Source organism: Vombatus ursinus, unplaced genomic scaffold (genome assembly GCF_900497805.2).
Source record: "Vombatus ursinus unplaced genomic scaffold, bare-nosed wombat genome assembly UNPS02014775.1, whole genome shotgun sequence".
NCBI classification, from domain to species: Eukaryota; Metazoa; Chordata; class Mammalia; order Diprotodontia; family Vombatidae; genus Vombatus; species Vombatus ursinus.
In genome coordinates, this window is record NW_020954553.1 from 3,132,836 (window position 1) to 3,154,057 (window position 21,222).

Here is a 21,222-nt window from a genome sequence, read left to right on the forward strand (position 1 = left end):
CAGAATGTCAGAGCTGGGAAGGGCTCTTAGAACACAGGATGTCAGAGCTGGGAGGGCCCTTGAAAATCCAATCCATCTTTTACAATCTCTCTCCCATTTGCCCCATCTTCTCCATTCCCACTGTACCCATTTTAGTTCCCTCTATCCTTTGTACTCACCCAGGCCATTGTAAGTGCCAATTAGCTGATCTTCCAGTCTCAATTCTATCCCATCTCCAATCCATCCACCGTATCACGTCTTAGTAATGGCCCGATTTCAAGATTCTGATGACATCACTCACCTACTTGACAATCTTCTCTGGCTTAACCTTTCTTATACTATAAAGCACGGCTGCCACTCCTGAGAGGCAGTCTGGTATTCTTGGGGTCGACAGGGATTTGAGTTTGAATCCCAGCTCTGATACTAACTCTCTCTGTGCCCATGGACAAGTCACTTAATCTCTTAGAGCCTCATGGTCCTTTATCCATGAGATCAGGATGCCTTTGGTATCTGCTTCATACATGGAGTTGTTAAGGCCACATGAAATAATATATGTAAAGGACTTTGTAATTCTAAGGCAGCTCTTTTTCTATTATCTTGGCATTCAAGGCTCCGCAGTCCAGATCCAGCCTACCTTTCTAGCTCTGTTTTATTCAGCTCTCCTTTGCATACTCTCCATTCTGTTTTACCCCCCTGCCTCTTTGCCTTCACTATACCATCTCTCAGCCCTAGCATAGACTCCTCCCATCTTTAGCTATTGAAATCCTTCCTTTCCTTTAAGGCCCAGCTCAGGAGCCATCTCCTCCATGAAGACCTGCCCATCCCTAAGCAAGCTTTCCCTCTCCAAAGTTCTCCCAGAACTTTGCCTGAACCCCTCTTTTGTTTGCACTTGTCACCTTCTTTCTTTTAATCCTAATCATTATACACAGTCTTTCACCTATTAATTTGTAAGAGCCTTGAGAGCAGGACTTGTCTCCCAACCACAGAATTTCAGAGTTGAAAGGGGCTTCAGATGCCATCCATTCCAAACTGAACAAGAATCCTAGCTCATTATCACCTCCAGTTTCAAATGTAAAATTCTGTTTGGCTTTTAAAGACCTTTACAACCTGGTGCCTTCCTGCCTTTCCAGCTTTCTTACATCTTACACATACTCTAGGACCTGCAGGTCTCTGACCTGCTTGCTGATCTTTGTATTAACACTCCATTCACCTCTACTGACTTCATTTGCACTGGCTGTCCCCCATGCCTAGAATTCTCTATCCTCATATCCCCCTCCTGGCTTCCCTGGCTTCCTTCAGGTCTCAGATAAAATCCTACATTCTGTAAGAAGTCTTTTCAAATCCCTCTTAAAACTAGTGTTTTCCCCCTGTTGATCATTTCCAATTTATCCCGTATATATCTCATTTATACATAGTTGCTTGCGTGCTGTGTCTCCCCTATTGGTGTGTGAGGTCCTTGAGAAAAGGACTGCTTTTTGCCTTTCTTTGTATCCGCACTGCTTAGCACACTGCCTGGCACAAAACAGGCACTAAGGAAATGCCTGTAGACTTGTCTTGACTTGACTACAAAATTTCTAACAAGTGGTGGTGAAGCCTTATTTTGGATCTCTCCAGTGAACAGAAGAGAATCCCCTTCCAAAGTGGGCCTACTACTTGGGGACCCCTGTTAAAGAGTTTTTCCTTTGTCAAGCCTAAATTTTCCTCTGCAGATTCCATCTAATTCTACCCTCTGGGCCCAAGCAAAACCGGTCTAATCCCCTTTTCTCCATAATAATCCTCTTCTTTGGTTGAAAATAGGTTGTGAAAAGCTTTAAAAACCAAACACAAGTTTTTATTTGATCCTAGGAGTACTAGGAAACCATTGATGTTTACTGAGTGGGGGAATGACATGGAATTGCGAATAGAACCTCATCATTCCTCAGGGAGTCCATATACTAAGCATGCGAGCACATTTTATCAGAGTAATGACCATCCTTGTCATCCTTCTTTCCCATCACCACTATCAAAGCCACTATCGATATCGCCTACCATCACCACTATCTCTACCACCATCACCAGAGAGATGAATGAACCCCTAGAGAATTCTTGACACCATGAAAGGGTTGAGGACAAGCATTCCCTGCCCTGATGAGGCTTAGGATCTAGTACCAAGAGGGCCAAAGGAACCTAGTACCAAGATACTAAAGGCCTAGATGCCTAAGAAAATACAATTGACACCTACCTTGCTGATCTCTGGGAACTTGAGTCGAGCTCCCTCAACCTCACTGAAGGCCTTGTTGATGGCAAACTGGATGGCCAGGCCTGTCATGGTGCCTGTGGATAGGGGCTCGATGTTTTGCACGGCCTGCAGGAGGCTGGCCTTGGTCCGATGAGCCTTGAGGGGGAACTCGTGCTTGACGGCACTGGCATAGTTGATCACGCCTACCCGAGTTGTGTTGGGCCCCACATCTAAGGACTCGATGACTTGGGACAAGAAGACCTTGATCTTTTCAAATTCACGGGGCCGCACACTACGGGAGCTGTCGATGATGAACACCAGATCTGTGGGCCTTGTCCTACACAGGTGCCCTGTTTGTGAGAGGCGAGATGGTGAGGTGTAGGAGAAAAGGAGCCAAGGAGCATTTTCTAAGGCCAAGCCTGGGAAAACAGCTAGCCATTAAGAAATTCAGAAGAACAACTCACTAGTCAGGTAAAACATAGGAAATAATTATCCAAGCATTTGTGGATAAGCTGTCCAGAGCATTCAGGGCCAGTTCTCCACTCCTTGAACTAAACAGATTGTTTGTCTAGGCTTAACCACATATTGGTCCAAGAAGGAAAGCCTGGATGATCTCTACAGTTTGAAGAAAATTGGGGGACTGAAGCAGGGTTTCCTAAGGAATTTGCTGATTGACCTTATTCCCTAAACACACTCAAAGGAGTGGTTTCCCCCTTCTCTCACCACTACTACTACTCAAAACTTAGTGTCCAATCCATGGCAGGGGGAGGGCGGGGAGAGAGGAGTTAATCGTCAATTAGAATCCCAGCAGGGTAACCACAGATTCAAGAATCTTGAAGGACACAGTAAGGTATAATGAAAAAATAAAGCCTGCGAGTAAGGAGGATTACGGTCTTGGCTCTCCTATTAATTTGCTGTGCAACCTTAATGAAGTTCACTTCCCCCTCTCTGATCCTATTACTTTATCTGTAAAATAAAAGCTTGGATTATCTCTAAGATTCCTCCTGGGTCTAACATTTTATATTCGTAGGTCCTTTCTAGTTCTGAAGTTCGGTTAGAAAGCCTTTTTCTGTCCTTTCCAGTTCTGACATTCTGGGTTCTAAGGGCCCTCCCAGCTCTGACATTATGCTCATATCCTCAAACATTCTTTTCCTGATTTCCTCAGATGTCAACCCCACCCACACACCCACACCCACTACTTTGTATATATTTTATGTTTACTTATCTGTAAACATGTAATGAACAATAGAATGTAAACTATTTGAGGGCAGATACTTTCTCACTTTTGTCTCTGTATCCCCACTTGTAGCACTGTGCCTGGCACATAGTAGCACTCAACAAATTCTTGCTTATTGATTGTTATTCTGAGTTGGGTAACATATATATTTGCCTCATCCTGGAAACTGTAACACAGATGGGAATCCTCTGAAATTCAGAGTTTGCCAGCATCACGGGCCAACTCATTGATGCTTCTAACCTTCATTGATCCAGAAGAAGATGGAGCTTCCCTCCCCTACCCCACCCCTCAATGTTACCACCACCACCACCACCTCTATCCAAAGACTAATTCTCCTACAGGTCTGGCACCTCCAAGATATGAGTTGACCACATAGATAGTACCAGAATACTGGAGTGGGGTGGGGGTGGGGATTACTTACAGAATCATAGAATTATAGTTGGGAGGAACCTTAGAAGCCACTCAGTCCAACCTCCTCAGATGAGGAAACTGAGGCATAGATAATTAAGTGACTTGGGATCACACAACTAGTGTAAGGATTTAAACTTAGGTCTTCCTGACCCCAAGTCCCAATGCCTTAGCACGATTTACCTGATCACCACACTCCCTAGTATCGCCTGCTCATTCTTTGATGAAATATTCTGAGAGAATATGTACTCATTCATTGATTCATTCAATAAACATGCAGTAAATGACTACTGTGTACAGAGCACTATGGTTGACAGTGACATACAAAGACTAAATAAGATGTAATCATAAAGAATTAGAATATACAATAGTTCATAAATGCATTAGAGAGCTACCCAAAAAAATTCAGTTCTTGAGATCTAAGGGGAGATCCCACTAACAACAGGGTATCAGGGACCACCTCTTGGAGAAGGGGGCATTTGAATTGCACTCTAAAGGTGAGGGAGGAATTCAGCAGCTAGGAAATGGGGCAGCTAGTGGCACAGTAAGAGCATGAGGACTGGAGTTAGTAAACCTGAGTTCAAATCTTGCCTCAGATGCTTACTATCCGTGTGACCCTGGGCAAGTCACTTCATCCTATTTGCCTCAGTTTCCTCATCTGTAAAATGAGCAGAAGGAAATGGCAAACCATTCCAGTATCTTTGCCAAGAAAACCCTAAATGGGGTCACAAAGTGTCAGACACAACTGAAAAACAATTGAACAGGAATTCAGCAGTTGAAGAGAGGGAGGGAGGGCATTCTAGGAACAAAGAGGTAGAGATCCTATGGAGCACATGGGAGAAAGAAAGTAGTTTGGTTTGGCTGTAGCGGTGACTGTGCAGAGGAGTATAATATGAGCTCAATCAATCAATAAGATTTATTAACCACCTGCATACTATGAGAGAGCAGGTGCGTAGTAAAACCCTGCTACTTCAAAGTCTTCAAGCAGAAGATGGGTGGCCTCTAGTTGGTATGTTAGGGTGAAGATAGAGGTTAGACTAGGTGACCACTGAGGTCTTTTCCAACTCTCCAGCTCTGTGAGGTAAGGCAGAAGGTGGTATAAGATTATGGAGGGCCTTGAATGTCAGGCAAAGAGCCACAGAACTGGTAGTCATCTTAGAGTTGCCTATATCAACCACCTCATTTTACAGATCAGGAAACTGAGGCCCAAGGAAATTAAGTGACTTGGTCAAAGTCACACAAGCATTAGGATCATAAATCAAGAGCAGGGAAGTACCTAGGAAGCTGTCTGTTCCCACTCTTTCATTTTACAACCAAGGAAACTGAGGCCCAAGGAAGATAAGTGACTTGCCTAAAGTCGCACAGATAGTAAGCATCAGAGGTAAAATTTGAATTCAGGTCCTCTTACTTCAGACCTAGTACATCCCCCCGCCCCCAACTCTATCATGCTAAATAATGGAATCCCAGAGTTGGAAGGACCTCAGAGAGCACGTAGTCCAATGTTGACTGATGCAGGGGTTTCTCCCCCCTGCACTACCCCTGAAAGGCAGTCTCTAGGCCTCAGTTGTTAGAGACAAAGAACTCGCTACTTCACATGTCAAGCCCTCCTACTATTGGACAGCTCTGGTTGTCAGGCAGTTTTCCTTATATTAAACCTCAAATCTGTTTCTTTAAATCTCCTTTCCCACCTCAACCAATTCTGCCATCTGTAACTAAGCAGAGCGAACCCCATTTAACATTAAAAACTGTTTCTGTGAAAGCACGATATAATGTGAGACCACAATACTTGGGGTCGATTGGTCCCCTAGGAGTGGTACATATATGCAGGCACTAAATGGTATGGTTCAAGTCAGAGGAGTTAATGCTATTTCCATGACCAGGGAAGAAGGGCAAGTAAGTGAGTTAGAGTGTGTGTGTGTGTGTGTGAGTGTGTGTGTGTGTGTGTGTGGGTGTGTGGGTGTGGGTGTGGGTGTGTGTGCCTCCATGGGGAGGGGTGGGGTTCATCTCGTGGCAGATTGGGGTGGGGGGGTGCATAGATTGTGAGGGGATGTAGAGGTGAAACAGATAGGGCATAGTAACTGACTGTCTATGACAAATAAAGGAGAGAAAGATGCAAAATTACTTTTTTTTAAACATGGTTTTAAACATGGGAGACCAAGGGAATGGTGGTGCTAGAGACCAAAATATCTCTAGCCCTCTCCCTTGCTCCAGATTACCCTGAAATTGCAGTACATTTAACTGGCAAGCACATAACACGTTATAATGGAGTGGACACTGACCTGGAAATCAGAAGGCCTGCCCAAAATCTGTTATTCATTCCTTCTGTGACTGTGGGGAAGTCAAGTCAAGTCAACAAACATTTGTGAAGCCCTAACTACATGCCAGGCCCTGTGCCAAGTGTGGGGACACAAATAAAATAACAACAACCTTGAGCATAACCACCACCACAATAACAATTATAATAGCTAACAATTACATAGTGCCTAATATGTGCCAGGCACAGTGCTAAGTTCTTTAGGATTATTATCTCATTTGATCCTCACAACAGCTCTGGGAGGTAGGTGCTATTATTTTACAGATGAGGAAACTGAAGCAAATAGGGTTAAGTAATTTGCCCAGGGTCATACAGCTAGTCAGTTTTTGAACTCAGGTCTTCCTGACTCCCAGCCTGGAAAGACAGTCCCTGCCCTCAAAGAGCTTAATGGGGAAAGATAATAAGTAAAAGAAAACTAAAAAGGGTGCAGAGAAGAAAGGTCCCCAAGTAGGGATATGTTCTTGAAGTTGGGAAAATGAAGGATGGCCGGTCTGAGCCTCTCCTCAAAATGGTGGTTCTGAGAGTAACTCACCAATGGAAAAAGGAGCTGCAGGGGGTGGAGGGAGAAGGCAGGACACTTTATCTCTCTGAGTCTCAGTTTCCTCCATTGGTAAATTGTGGTTTTGCTTATATTAAACTTTATATTATTGTATTATATTGCTATTAGCACCATCTACCTTATTGGCATGTTAATCAATAATCAATCAACCGATAAGCATTGATTAAGCACTTACTGTGTGCCAGGCAGTGTGCTTGGTGCTGGGGCTATAAAGACAAAAAATGAAAGGAGCTCCCAGTGGTCATGTGGACTTCTTTGCACCCCTGCTGCAAGGGAGACCCTCTGCCTTTGCAGGTTATACTGCTGCACTTTGGGGCATCTCAACTTGTGAGAAAGTTGTCTTAAGAGAGGGCAAGATCTGCCTCATTTCGCCTTGTCCACACAGCTCTCAGTACAGTCATGGGGGGCCACACAGAGCAAAGCTAATCTCTCTTCCACATGCAGCCCTCCACATACTAGAGCATGGCCACCAGGACACCCTTACTGAATATTCTCCTTAGCTGAGCTCAATGGTCACACCTTCCCAGTTCCCCACAAACCCTAGCGGCCTGAGTAGCCGGGTAGAGGAGCTGTCCCTAAGTCAAATCTAGAATTAACTCAGGGCTGGGTAAACAAAAGGAGAGCACAGTTGGACACCGATTTGGGGCATTAAGCAAATGCTCCCTGGACACTTCCTTCCAAGAATCAAAGCATGTTATTGAGGAGAAGTCAATGAAGCTTTTCCTGAGTGTCTACCAATGAGCCAAGGCAAAGGAAAGAGCGCGAATTCCCAGCACCTGCTGCTCTGCTTTTGTGCCCATCCTTGCCTCATCCACTGCCCCTGACATTGTCCTTTCCCCTGTCCACTTCTCTACCTCCATCATTGTACCTGCTCCCATCTCTCTCCTCTTATTCCTGTCTCTGTCACTCGCCTTGCATATCCCTTTTGCCCTGACCCTCTCCTTGTCCCTGCTCCCTCCCTTGTCCCTGCTCCCTCCCTGCCTCTATCCCTACCCATGCCCCTGTTTCTGCTCTTGTCTCCTTCCTATCTACCCCATTCCCATGTCTCTACTACCTGTGTGACCTTCAGCAACTCATTCAATCTATCAGGACCTCAGTTTCCTCATCTATAAAATAAGAGGATTGGATTAAATGAATCCAGAAATCCCTTCCAGTTCCAAATCTATAACGCTATGAGCCTATTCTTGCTTTTGACCCCTGCCCCCTCTCTCTGTCTGTCCCTGCTCCTTCCCCTCTCTCTGCCACTTTTGGTACCCTATCCCTGAGCCCATCTTAGTCTCTATCCCAAAACAATCAACCAATCAATAAGCATTTATTAAGCACCTAATATGTGTCAGGCTCTGACCCCATCCCTGCCCCATCTCTTACCTTGTTCCTGCTCCTCACCCTGCCCCAACCTCCACCCTAGTCCCTATCCTTGTCTCCACTCCTCCCCCTCTGCTAGGTGGTGCAATTGATAGAACACTGGCATTAGGAGTCAGGAGGACCTGAGTTCCAATTCTACTTCAGTAACTTACTGTCTGTATGAGTCTGGACAAGTCACCTAACCCTTCCTAGAGTCAGTTTCCTCATAAAAAAATGGAGATAATAACAGTCACCTCCTTCACAAAGTTCTTATGAAGCCCAAAGGAGACAAAGTGTAATGTACTTTGCAGACCTTAAAGTGTCAAATCAATGCTAGCTATTTGTGTAATTATTGTTTTTATTTATTCTGCCCCTGCCCCATCTCTGACTCTCTGCTCCCTCCCTATGCCCTGGACCCTGTCCCTGTCTTCCTATCTCTGCCCTGTTCCCTCTTGCTGTACCTTATCTCCAAGAATCCCTTCTCCCCAGCAGGGCTCCCTGAGCCTGGATGACTGCATGCCTGTGCCTTGAAGGCAGCCCACTCTCTCTCTCCAAGGAGGCAGCTCTTTTCAGTGACCTTGAACTCCCTCACATCCTAGGCACCTAAGCCTTCTGACCCACTCCAGGGGCAGATGCTGAGCTACCCCTTACCTCTGACCTGTGGGGGTACCCTCTGAGCCCCGGACTTCTGGAGAAGAACCAGCAGGGTGCAGAGCAGGAAGCCAGAGGAGAAGGTCTCCATCATGTTCTGTCAGGGCTGGAGGCAGACACCAGAGTGTCCCTGGAGCAGCTGGAGCAGAGGTAATAACCTGAGGGCCCCCCCCCCTTCCAGAGGCCAGGATAAGGCCCCTGACTGACATGGGGCAAGGAGGGGGGTGAGGACGCTGAATGGATATGTGTGTGGTGGGGGGCAGGGGCGGGGAGGGAGAAGGAGGAAACAGGTTGGCATCCAAGCTGCTCAGTCTTGCCCTGCCCTGCCTGCCCACAAGGGCCCCATTGCTTGCAAAGGCAGCCAGTGATTCGACTGGAATGCAGGGAATCTCAGTAAATCCCATCAGGGACCAGGTAAGTGGGGGGGGGAGAGAAGAGGGAGGGAGGGAGAGGGAGCAAAAAGATGGGAGGAGGGAAGGGATGGACTGATGACTTGGTTGGGATTGGGGGTGGGGGAGGAGCTTAGATGTACTCTACCTAAAGTTTCCTGAGTAGCCAATGGGCCCAGGCAAGCGGGGTAGCCTTCCTCAGGGTGAAAGTCACTTTTGACTATGGTCTTATACCATCATCATCATCTCTCCTGTATGTTTCAGTCAGGGATTTCCTTTGCCTTGGTGTTTAAACTTTAGCATTCAGTGATTGCTTAGTATGGGAATATATTAGCATTTCTATATGGCTTTATAGAAATCCTCTCTTTGGATCTTTACTGTAACCCCATGGGATAGCTAGGCAGGAAGAAATATCCCCATTTTCTGAGTGGTGGAAATTAGCTGGGAAAGCTCTAACAACCATATTCAAAAGCAGGCTTCATAACTAAAATCCAGCATCTAGAACCAAGAAGCTGACAGTCCCACTATCTTTGACCTTGGTCAGGCAATCTAAAGGTCATTGTATTCAGTCCTGGGCACCACATATGAGAAAGGATGTGAAGAGACCAGAGACCAAGGAACTGGGGGATGGCTTTGGCAACAATGGATCATGGTCTCCAGTGATTCAAAGGGCTGTCTGGCATCATAGAAGCAGAGCTAGACGGCCACATAGTCCTGTTCCCTATTTGACAGAGAAGAAAACTGAGGAACAGAGGTTTAAATAACTTGCCCAAGGTCACACAATCAAAATCACAGGTAGTAAGTGACAAGATTCAAACCCAGTGCTACTTCTGCTACAATGTGGTAAAAATCAGGTCAGCAAGCATTTATTTATGTGTATTATATTTACATATAATATTATACATTATGTTATTTACATTTATTATGTTTATTAAGTGCTATCTATATGCCAGGCACTTTGTTAGACCCTGGGAATACAGAGACAAAAATTAAACAGTCTCTGCTCTCAAAGAGTTTATATTCTGCAGGGAGAGACAAATACACATACAGAGACATATGCAAAATATATATTGGGCAATTGGGGGAGAGGGAAGGCCATAGTAGTCAGAGGGAATCAGGAAAGGCTTCACACAGGAGGTGATGTTTGGAAGGAATCATGAAGAAAACTAGGGATTCTAAGACGTGAGGGGGACAAGGGAGTGCGCTTTAGGCATGGGGGAGAGCCAGCCTGAGCAAAGATTTAGAGACCACAGGCTCATGGGGTTACAGCTAGAGAGGACATGGAGGCCATCTTGTCCATATCTGCATTTAACAGATGAGGGAACTGAGGCCCAAGGAGGTTAAGTACTTACCCAAGGTCACCCAGATTGTTAAGCATCATAGGCAGGATTTCAGATCAAGTCTCTGATTCCAGAGCCAGGGCTTATTGGAGTGATGGGATATAGAATGTCATGTAGAATGAGCCATGGGTCACAAAGTGTACAAGGAATGAATCTATGATTTCAGTGGTATGGGCACTGCATTCACCAGGATGGATCACAGCCCATCCATGCCTTCCCATTCTGTGTGTTTTGTGTCCTTTACGTTTACTAAATGCTCTGTACAGATCCTATCCATGTAGTAGAAGTCAACTTCTAGATCTAGGCAGTGATGGTCTAGAACTTGAGTAGCCCATCAGCCATCCCTCATTCTCACTCCATAACCATCCCACTTCCTTTTCTGGTCCTATGTGCCACTGGTGATATCTTCTATGCCACTTACCACACAAGTCATGGTGCCAACTTATACTCATCAGTCTATTAGTAGACTGACATATTCTACTGTCTGTTGAGTCACCTGCAATTCTAATTTTTTTTTTTTGAGATCATGATGTTTCATGATTCACAGCCTTTTAGCATCACTGGGAGAAAATAAGTATTAAAAAGATAAACTTGTTCAGCAGCAAGCAATTTGTAGTCACTGTTCTGCCTGATTTCCCACATAAATCCCAGCCTACTTTCCTCCTCCTCCTATCCAATTTCATATATGTAGAAGCTAAGGGACATAGTAGAAAGAGAACTGAGCCTGGATTCTGGAAGACTTAAGTTCAAATCTTGTTTCAGACACTTGCTATTGTGACCCTAGGCGAGTCACCTAACCTCTGTCTGCCTCGATTTCCTTGAAAATTAAATGAGATAACATTTGTAAAGCTCTTAGAACAGTCCCTGACACATAGCAGACAATTAATTAACGCACTAATGGACTAACTGTCCAATTGCATATCATAATCAGAGCAATCAACAATTTTAATCCACTTTGTTTTTCTTTTGTGGCTTAATGGGGCTGTTCTCTTTTGAGTAATCTCAGATTTCACTGAATGTTCTAAAATTTGGCACAATCAGCACAAAGTCATCTGCAAGTTGGAGCTTTGGGGGAGCATGCTATCCATAGGAAATATCTCTTATTTATTTAGGTCATCCTTCATATCATAAGCAACTCTTTTTGATAAACACCCTTCTCAATGAGAGGGGGAGGGATGGAAAGCAGAAAGGGAATATGGAATTTAAAAAAAATTTAATGTTAAAAATAAATAAAAAGAAACAAATAAGTATAGTCAAGTAAAACAAATCAAATATTGGCCCTTTTCCCTCCCACCTTTCTTGTAGTAAGATCAGTAGGTCAAGGGGTGTGGAGTGGGAGCTGAAAACTACCACCAGGAAGTGTTAATGGGCGTCTTAGAAGAGAAGCACATGGCAGAGACAGATATGCCCTCATCCATACAGTGAATGCAAGGGTTCTTAGGTAATGCTAGAAGCTCCTACTCCTATGTGGAAGCGGTGAAGAGAGGAATCATTTGACCAAGTAGTAAAAGTTGTTCAGGGTTTCCTCTCTACCAGCCCCAAATTTGAGAGTCCCAAAATTTAGCCTTCTATCCAAATGAGGAATATCATGAAAAATACCAGTATTGGAGAATACCCTACATGTAACTCCAAATTCAAAAGTCTGGGGAGTTGACCTTTTTATTTTTTCAAAAGAAGAGGAATTACCTAAGTGGTAAGCCTTTTGGAGAGAGGAGCATGTCATGCATGGGGCCTCTGGTACTGGGAGGAGCTATCTATCATAAGAGACTAAAACCCCAACAGAGAGAAGCAAGGGATTTGGATCTTGCTCTTTATTGTCAATCTGAGCCTTTGAGATGGTATGAGTCTGCTGGAAAGAAGAACTGCCTTTCTGATAGAAGCAACTTCCCTTTCAGAGGAGTCCAGGATGGAGTATCATAAGGCTGAATATCTGCTAAGCAAAAGAGGAACCCACTAGAGTATCGGGGCGTTGACTGCCTAGCAGCTCCGAGTTTGTTTCCCTTTGGAAGGGGGTGGGGAAGGGTTCAAAACACAGAGTTTTGTTGAGTTTGGAGAACTCTAAGACCCTGATATTAAATGGAGATTGCCAGCAGGGAAAAGTGTGTTGATTATGTATAGAGAACTAAGTCTTTTATTTGTTTTCTGCATTTATTTATGGGCCCCTGTGAGACCTTTGTGTTTTCTGCATTTTCTGTAGGATAAAGTAACCTGCCCACCCCCACAACTGATATATTTGCATTGTTACATTGAGTATTTCCATTAATTCCAGCAGGAATCTTTTGCCTTCATTTGTAGGTACAGGCTCCATTTGGAAATTTTCCTAGAGTAAACCCAGGTAGAAGCATAAGCAGCTAAAGAGTCAGAGTTCTGATTTTTTTGGAGGAGGCCTCAAAATGAAACCAGGTCCATGGGGTTCTAGGCCACCATTTATAATAATAAAAGTCTTACTGAGCAAAGAAAGTTGAAACCAGATAATAATATACACAATAACTACAATAGTAGAAGTGAAAATAACACCACAAGTTGGCTGAAACCAGATTAACTGCAATGAGCAATCTTGGTAACAAATGACAGAGCATGACACATATGTCCCCTCTTTCAACGGAGAGGAGGGGGAACACAAGTGAAGAATATTACATATACTTGGTTACTTTGTCAGCCCATTTTTCGTAGCTCTTTTTCTTTGTTGCAAAAGAGACTTCACTGAAAAGGGGGATATATTTGGGAAGAGAGGAAGTACATCAGGAAATGACTGTTATATTTTCAAACATATCTAACCAAAAATGGGGGAGGTGAGAAGAAAGAATTTCTTCCTCCTTTCTTAGACTATGAGCTCCTGGGGTACAGGGACTGTTGTTTGCTTTTCTTTATATCTCTAGCTCTTAGTCCAGTACCAGGCATGTATGCAGTAGGGACTTAATAAATGTTTCCTTCCTTCCTTAATACGGTGCCTGGCACATAATAAGCACTTAATAAATGCTTATTGACTGGCAGAATGAAAAATCAATCAACAAGCATTTACTATTCTAGGACATTAAAGATTTGAAGCCAAAAACAAAAGTCTCCACACTTGAGAAGCTTATCTTTCGTTTGTTTTTATTTTTGAGTAAGTTTTCATAAATGTCTTTTGTTTTTTATCATCACAATTATCCCTAGTATCCCTCCTACTTCCTCTCCCAGAGAGTGATATCATAGCATTTTTTAAAGACAAAACGTTTCAACCAACGACGCCCTTTCACCATGCCCTGTGGAATGCCTGTTCCATGAGCAACAAACATTCCCTCATCCTAAATTTTTTCCACTCCCACCCCTTCTATCTATTAGCTACTACTGAAACCTTCCCCCCCCCCCATGACACAGCCTCCCTAGCCACCCTTTCCACTACTGGCTGCATCTTCATGCATTCCCCTTGGCTCCCTGGTCAAGGCAGTGGAGTTAGAATACTCCTTACTCCCCATTGCCACTTCCAGATTTTCCTCCTACCTCCATCACTGAGTAGCCTCTCCTCCTTTGAGATTCATGTTATTGATTTCTACCACCCAATCAAAATCCTGGTAGATTTGCCTATAGACCTTTGAGTTCACTCCCCTTCCTTCCTCAATGAGTTCAGTACCTGGCTCACAATTTCTCTCTCCTCCTCAACTAACACTGGGGGACTTCAACATACCCATTGACTCGTCCTCAAACACCCTAACCACTCAGTTCCTCAAACTACTCACTTCCCATGACCTACTCCTCCGACCCACCTCAGCCACACACAGAAACAGTCATACCCTTGATCTTGTCCCACCTGTACATTCAAGAAGCCTGAAATCCCTTTATCTGAAATCTATTGGCTTTCACTGCTCCTTCTGCCTTACCTTATAAAGCCTTACACTTCATCCACATCTCGACCTCCAGTCTCTTGATCCCTCAGTTCTCTCCCCTGTACTAGCCACTCTTCCTTCATGGCCTTTCACTGTGAACTCCCTCTTTCCCCCTCTTTCTTCTCTCATATCACTTATACATTCTGCCACTATATCCTCCTTCACCTCTATCTCATATGATGAAGTAGCCTTACTCCTTACAGAAACTAAGTTCTCTATCTGATCATATGATCCCATTCCATCCCATCTCCTCCAACAGATTGCCCCTCTGTCATCCCCACTCTTTCACTTATTTTCAATCTCTCCCTCCTTCCTCTACAAACATGAATTTTATTACCATCTCAATGTTAATGATTCTGAAATCTACCTTTCCTGCCCCAATCTCTCTAATGACCTCCAACAACACATCTCCAACTGCCTTTCAGACATTTCAAACTGGATGTCCAGTAAACGTCCTAAATTCAATATGTCCAAAACAGAGCTCATTATCTTTCCTAAAAATCCTTCCCCTCCCCCTATCTTCTCCAATACTGTAGAGGCAACACCATCCTGCCAGAATCTTAGGCTCACGACCTAGGAGTCATCTTTGACCCTTAATTCTCTTTCATCCCCTGTATTCATTCTGTTGACAAGGCCTGTCAATTTCACCTTTGCAACATCTCTCCAATACACCCCCTTCTCTCCTTTGACACTACCACCACTCTGATGCAGGCCATCATCACTTCACTTCCTGATTATTTCAATAACCTGCTGCTAGGTCTGCCTGCCTCAAGTTTCTCTCCATTTCAATTCATCTTCTATTCAGTCATTAAAGTAAGTTTCTCAAAGTGCAGTTTGACCATGTCAACCCACTCCTCACACATTCTCAATAAACTCCAGTGGCTCCCTATTGCCTGCAGGATCAACTACAAAATGCTCTGTTTGGCATTCAAAGTCCTTCATAACCTAACCCCTTCCTACCTTTCCAGTCTTCTTACACCTTACTCCCCAGCGTATACTCTTCAATCCAGTGACAATGACTTCTTTGCTGTTCCTAAAACAAGACACTTCATCTCTTAGCTCCAAGCATTTTCTCTGCTGTCCCCTATGCCTGAAATGCTCTCCCTCCTCATCTCCACTTATCAATTTCTCTGGCTTTCTTTAGGTCCCAACTAAAATCCTATCTTCTCCAAAAAGCTTTCCCCAACCCTTAATTCTAGTGCCTTCCCTCTTTTAATTATTTCCCATTTATCCCATATATAGCTTGTTTGTATATACTTGTTTGTATGTTGTCTACCTCCATTAGTTTGTAAGTTCCTTGAGGGCAGGCACTTCTTTTTGTATCCCCAGCGTTTAGCACAGTGCCTGGCACATCACAGGCACTTAATAAATGTTTATTGATTGATTGACAATAAAGGAAGCACATGCAGATGGAAATGAACATTGAATATAACTTTAAGAAGGCAATGATACCCAGATTCCAGCAGAGAACTACTAAAGTGCAGGAACTTCATTAGGTCATTATACAAAACAAAGAGGATTATTTGGGCCAAGAGTTTAGAGGTATCCCTTTGTCCCACGTGTTTGACCACCTCTGTACTGTAAGTCTGAACCTCCTCTACAAAGGACAGTGTGGGGAAGAGGGAGAGGACCCTCTGGTTTAGAAGGATTGGCTTATAACAATTGTTCTTGCTGTAACTTCTCAGTAAATACCTTTTTTCTAGAAAATATTATTGTTAACATTTCAGTCATGTCTGACTCTTCGTGACTCCATTCGGGGTTTTCTTGGCAAAGATACTGTGATTTGCCATGTCCTTCTCCAACTTGTTTTGCAGATGAGGAAACTGGGGCAGAAAGGGTTAAGTGACTTGCTTAGGATCACACAGTTAATAAGTGTCTGAGGTCAGTTTGATCTCAGGAAGATGTTTTCCTGACTTCAGGCCTGGAACTCTAACAACTGTGTCACCAGGTTGCCCTCAGCTAATAGAATTCTACTAATCCAGGGGTGGTCTACTGGTCAGTTGATATTGGGGATCAGAAAGCATACTAGATTAGGGTCCAGGAAACATAGTACTAGAAACCCCAACAACTAAGCAGTTAATTCTAAAACCCTGAGGGAATAATCAGTCACTGCCCTCTGGGGACCCAACCTGCTAATGCCCATGGCGGTTGGGAGAGTGAGCCCAGAGGGAATACTACAAACAGATAACTAAATGCGAGATAATTTGGTAATCTTTAATGGACCTTCCAGCTCTGCAGTCCAAGTCAAGATAAGTCCATGCTTTATCTTGCCCCCACCGATAAATGATGTTCACTTTGACAAAGTGCTTCTGTAGGAGACAAGGTCCCCAAACCCCTCCTACTCCTCAATTATTCTCTAAGCTGGGGGTCTACAGCAGGGCCCAGGACAATCCTTGGCTGCACCAATGCGTTCAAGTTACAGTTAGTAACGGAGATTGTTCAAAGGCCCTAAGTGTTTTCCCCAAGGAAATCCTGAAAGAGGACAAGCAGAATTAATGCGAGCCAATCTGAGTGATTTCTGCCCCTTCCCTCCTCCAATGTAGGTATTAAAGGAGATTTATGTTCTGCTGTGGGCAGTCCACAGACAAAGATCTATTGGCCGACATTGGCGGACATGGCAGGATTGCTGCCTATGAAATGGAGCATTCAACTCTACCCATAAATGGAGGCTCTATGGGCAGTTTTCGAGAAGGAAAATATAATGTTTCTCTGTGTCATTTTTCTTCTAATTAGTATAGAAAGATAAATATGGTACAGGTAAATTTTTAGGAACAGAGGCGGGTCCTAGAAGGTAGAAAAACAGCATCAGAATTTTGCAATCCAAGAAGGGGGAAGGAGATGGAGGAGGAACAGACTAACTTAGAAATTAAGCCTATATATTGCAAAAAATAAATAAACAGTGAATTCAAAATATGAAAGTTTTCACCCCGTGGACTCCAAAAATTAGAACAATATGCATAGTATTGACAGGGTGGGGAGATGAACTTAGGGTCTCTTCAAGTCTGCTTCTGTACTTAACAGGCAGATTCAAATCTCCTTGACAGGTCCCTGGCTGTTCCTTCTCTCTATTTTCACACGATTGAGATTTCTAGAAAATTAAAAGTTCATTAACTGAAAGCAAGCTCAGTTACAATGCAATTCACTGAGATTCATCTCCAGTCCTGTAGGCAAGAAGCTACCCTGACGACCAAATCCACCATGGGGCTGACCCAGGAACCACGAATTCCCTTAATGATACGGGCAGGTTATTAGAGGATGTGGAATGTAACAAAGAAAAACTGAAGGTGCCCAATACTGATTCTTTCAAACAAAAGTGGACTAGACCCAGTCCAGAGCCAGGTTTCATCCATCCTGACTTCCTCTCACACTCCTACCAGAACCATGGTTCCCTCCTATTCGCCACAAATAAACACTACTAACCCTACTGTGGTATCCTCGTTCTCCCAGGACCACATAAACACAGCATGGCTCCTTGGACCCAGACCTGAAAGAGCAGCTTCAGGGGGAGACACACCCCCTCATAAATGAGGCAAAGGGGGTAGCATCCTGACACTGCAGGCTGAGAGATCTACATTATGCATTTCTGTGATAGCTTCAAAGGGAACACAAGATTTCTTCTGATCAACAGTAATCTGCCCCCAACCAAAGCAGAGGCCAACAGTTAGACCAGATGATCAGATTGAGTGACTCCTACAGCTTTTCCAGGGGAGGAGGACCCAGCTGAGTGTAGAAACCTGTCCTTGTTGTCTGCCTAGAGTTTCTTCTCTTCCCACCATCCGCACTGGCTCTCCAGAGCCAACTGTTAAATTTTCAATGTAAGCATTGACACCTCAGAAACCATAAATGCTACAAATCATAGCTTGATTAAACTGTTTTATTGATTGACCATTTTTTCCCTCTCTTTGTTTTAGACTATAATTGTACAGTTGGTTTTTCCAGTTTTTGTTTCCTCTTATAAGCCAGTTCCATCAGAGATGATTTTGCAGGCTGGTGCATTTATTGATTTATTCAAAGTTCCAAAATGATACATGCCATATTATTGAATCCACATTGATAAATAGTCTAACGTGAGCACTATGGACTTTGCGTGACTAAAATGCTGGCAGATTAGCTGAGAAATGCTCATATTTTCCTGTTGCATTTAAATGGACTTAGAAGGCTCCCCATTTTGTGAGATCCTTGTACCCTTCAAGTCCATAGGGGAAGGTTTGTTTGTGTGCCTTGAAACCCTTGGAGGCAGCTAAGCAGCACCTTAGTGCATAGAGCACTGGGCTTGGAATCAGGAAGACTCATCTTCAAGAGTTCAAATCCAGCCTCAGACACTTACTAGCTGTATGACCCTGGGCAAGTCACTTAACCCTGTTTGCCTCAGTTTCCTCATCTGTCAAATGATCTGAAGAAGAAAACGGCAACCCACTCCAGTATCTTCACCAAGAAAATTCCAAATGGGATTATGGAGAGTCAGATATGACTGAAAATGACTGAACAACAACAAAACTTGAAACCCTAAGTAATCAACCCTTGGTGTTTAGCTTCTCCTCCTGAAAGCCTCACCAGTCTTTGGTGCTTAGCTGATCTTGTTTGCTGTTTTCTCGAACTGAACCTACTTGGCCCTATTCATAGGTGAGTTTGGCCCTCCCATTGCATTGTCCTTCCAGGGGCAGGGAATTGCTCGGGAAAGTTTGGAGTGCCCTTTGAAATAAGAACCCAGAGGAAATCTGTCTATGGTCCAGGGACCCCAACAGAAATTTTGGCGTGCCGTGTGGAGAAAAGGATGTTTTGACCAGACCCTAGCTGGATGACCCTCTGTGTTTGAGGAGTTACGGAAGGACACAGGAAAGCTAGCCTCTCCCCTGAGAGTAAAGGGTGATTCTAAGTCAAATTCAGGTGCTAGATTTCTGTGAGGAAAGCTACACATGGCTTGGGAAGCTCTAGAGGGCCCAGATTTCCTTTGAAGATAGGAAGCAGTTTTCTTTGCCCTTTTTTTCCTATTTGGTTTGAAGAAGGCTATTCATCTGAGCACCAAGTTAGGCCCTTGATGAGTTAGTAAACAAGCAGAGATCTTTGGTAAACTTAAAAAAAATTTCTTTTGTTTTATTGAATCTTCACAACTTCATACATGAGCACAACTGTGACTTTCACCTGGATCTGTGGGACTGTATAAGACTGTGCCACTCTTTCCTGGATGGCATGGGAAAAGCAAGGGAAAGATCAACACCATGCTTTCTATAGTCTCTGGAGGACTGTTCTGGATTAAGATGTGAACAATGCATTCAAAACACCCCTGATGATTGGCTGAGGAGGACAGTCAATTTTTTTTGAAGGATAGAGTGGAAGCTCCCTGAGGGCAGACCTGTCTTATTCTTGTCTCTGTATCCTCAGTGCCTGGTACAGTGCCTGGCACATAGTTACTAATGCTTGTTGGATAAATGAATGCATCCCTTTTACTGCTAAGCACTAGTTATTTGGAGGCAGGATTCTAATAGCTAATAAAGAGGCAGTATAGTGTAGTGGGTAGAGAGACTGGCTCCAGCTTTGGTGCCAACAAGACCTGAATTCAAGACCTATGCCTTCTGACATATACTATCTCTAAGACCCTGGGAAAGTCACTTGGCCAAGAAACTCTCCAAGACTAGAAATCATAGACAAGGTAATGACCTGCATCAATGCTAGCAGCCCTGACCAGGGGCAAGATGCACAGAACGCCCAGCATTAGCATTAGAGGCCAAAGTCATTGCTGGAGATATCTCTCAGAGAAGGGAGGCCTTGGCTGGCCACATAGCAGGACTCTGTCCATTAGATTGTAAATTCTTTGGAGGCCTTGCTTCTTTTGTACCCCCAGTGCTGAGCACTGTGCCTAGCACATAGTAGGCACTTAATAAATGTTTATTGATTGATTTCTCTGGTCCTACTTCCTTCCTCTTTCCCTTTCCCACTTAGCAATCTGTATACCCAACTACTGATATTGGCTTGGGAAATCTCATTCCTGGTTTCCACCTGTGCTAGGGTTTCTCTAATACCTACTTTCTCCCACTTTTTAAGTATGACTCCCAGGACACAGTAAGCTCTTAATAAATGCTTTCTCCATCCATCTAAGCAAGGAAGTTTCAATCAGCACCATGGACCTCACTTAACCAAGGTCCTCCCCAGATCCCATTTTCTTGGCTCACAATAGGACTTCATGAAGCCCTAAGAAGTGACAGGCAACACTTTCTGAGTCGGCATTTCACAGCTTTTTCAACATCAGACCACCAGCCATCCCAGCAAACCTCTGCCGTGAGGGTGGATGGCCAAACCCACAGCCTGACCATAGTCCGGCCTTCCCAGAGGCCAGCAGAGCCACCCTGGTGTCCCTGCCACCACAAAGCCAAGCCCACAGTCAGGCCCTTCCACTGTGGTTGGAAAGATTAACATTCCAAATGGTCTCCCAGGGGACCCCAACAGGAAACTCAGCCAAGGACTAATTGGCCACCAAAGTAGCTCAGCTCTGGAGAGAAACTGAGGAGGAAAGAAGCCAGGCCAAGGCCTGGTGCTGTTTCATTCCAAATAAAGAGAGTTGAGGTGTTTAATATGCCTTGATTCCATTCCTGAAGACTCCAGACATTCCTGGTGGTTGTATCTCAATGGGCCAGTAGGGCTCAGAGTTCTAATTCTATTTCAGACGCTCATTAGCTCTGTGATTGTAAGCAAGTCACTTAATCTCCCTAAGCCTTAGTTTGCTTACCTATAAAATAGGGATAATAATCTTTGAACTACTTCCCGCCCAGGATCATCACGAGGAAAATTCTTTGTAAATCTCAAATTTCTGGAAAATATGAAAAGCTCTGTTTCTGGAACACGCTCTGAAAGGGATCTCCAGAGACTAGTTTGTTCAATCCCCTGGCCCCAAGTTGTTTTGTTGTTCAGTCATAGCCACA

The 21,222-nt window shown here is 44.1% G+C and overlaps 1 protein-coding gene across 2 annotated transcripts in view; it reads right to left on the bottom strand.

Annotated features, from left to right (window-relative positions):
- The window catches only part of MATN1 (matrilin 1), a 50,168-nt gene that overhangs the window by 24,888 nt on the left and 4,058 nt on the right, over positions 1 to 21,222 (bottom strand). Inside the window, exons 1-2 of one of the 2 annotated variants that reach the window (XM_027864361.1) lie at positions 8,711 to 8,817; positions 2,201 to 2,547 (exon numbers count right to left, since the gene is read on the bottom strand). In XM_027864361.1, the coding sequence (XP_027720162.1) occupies positions 2,201 to 2,547; positions 8,711 to 8,804 (441 nt within the window). In that variant the 5' untranslated portion in view covers positions 8,805 to 8,817. Of the gene's footprint in view, positions 1 to 2,200; positions 2,548 to 8,710; positions 8,818 to 21,222 lie in introns of those variants that run through there. The other variant, XM_027864362.1, reaches the window with a different exon arrangement.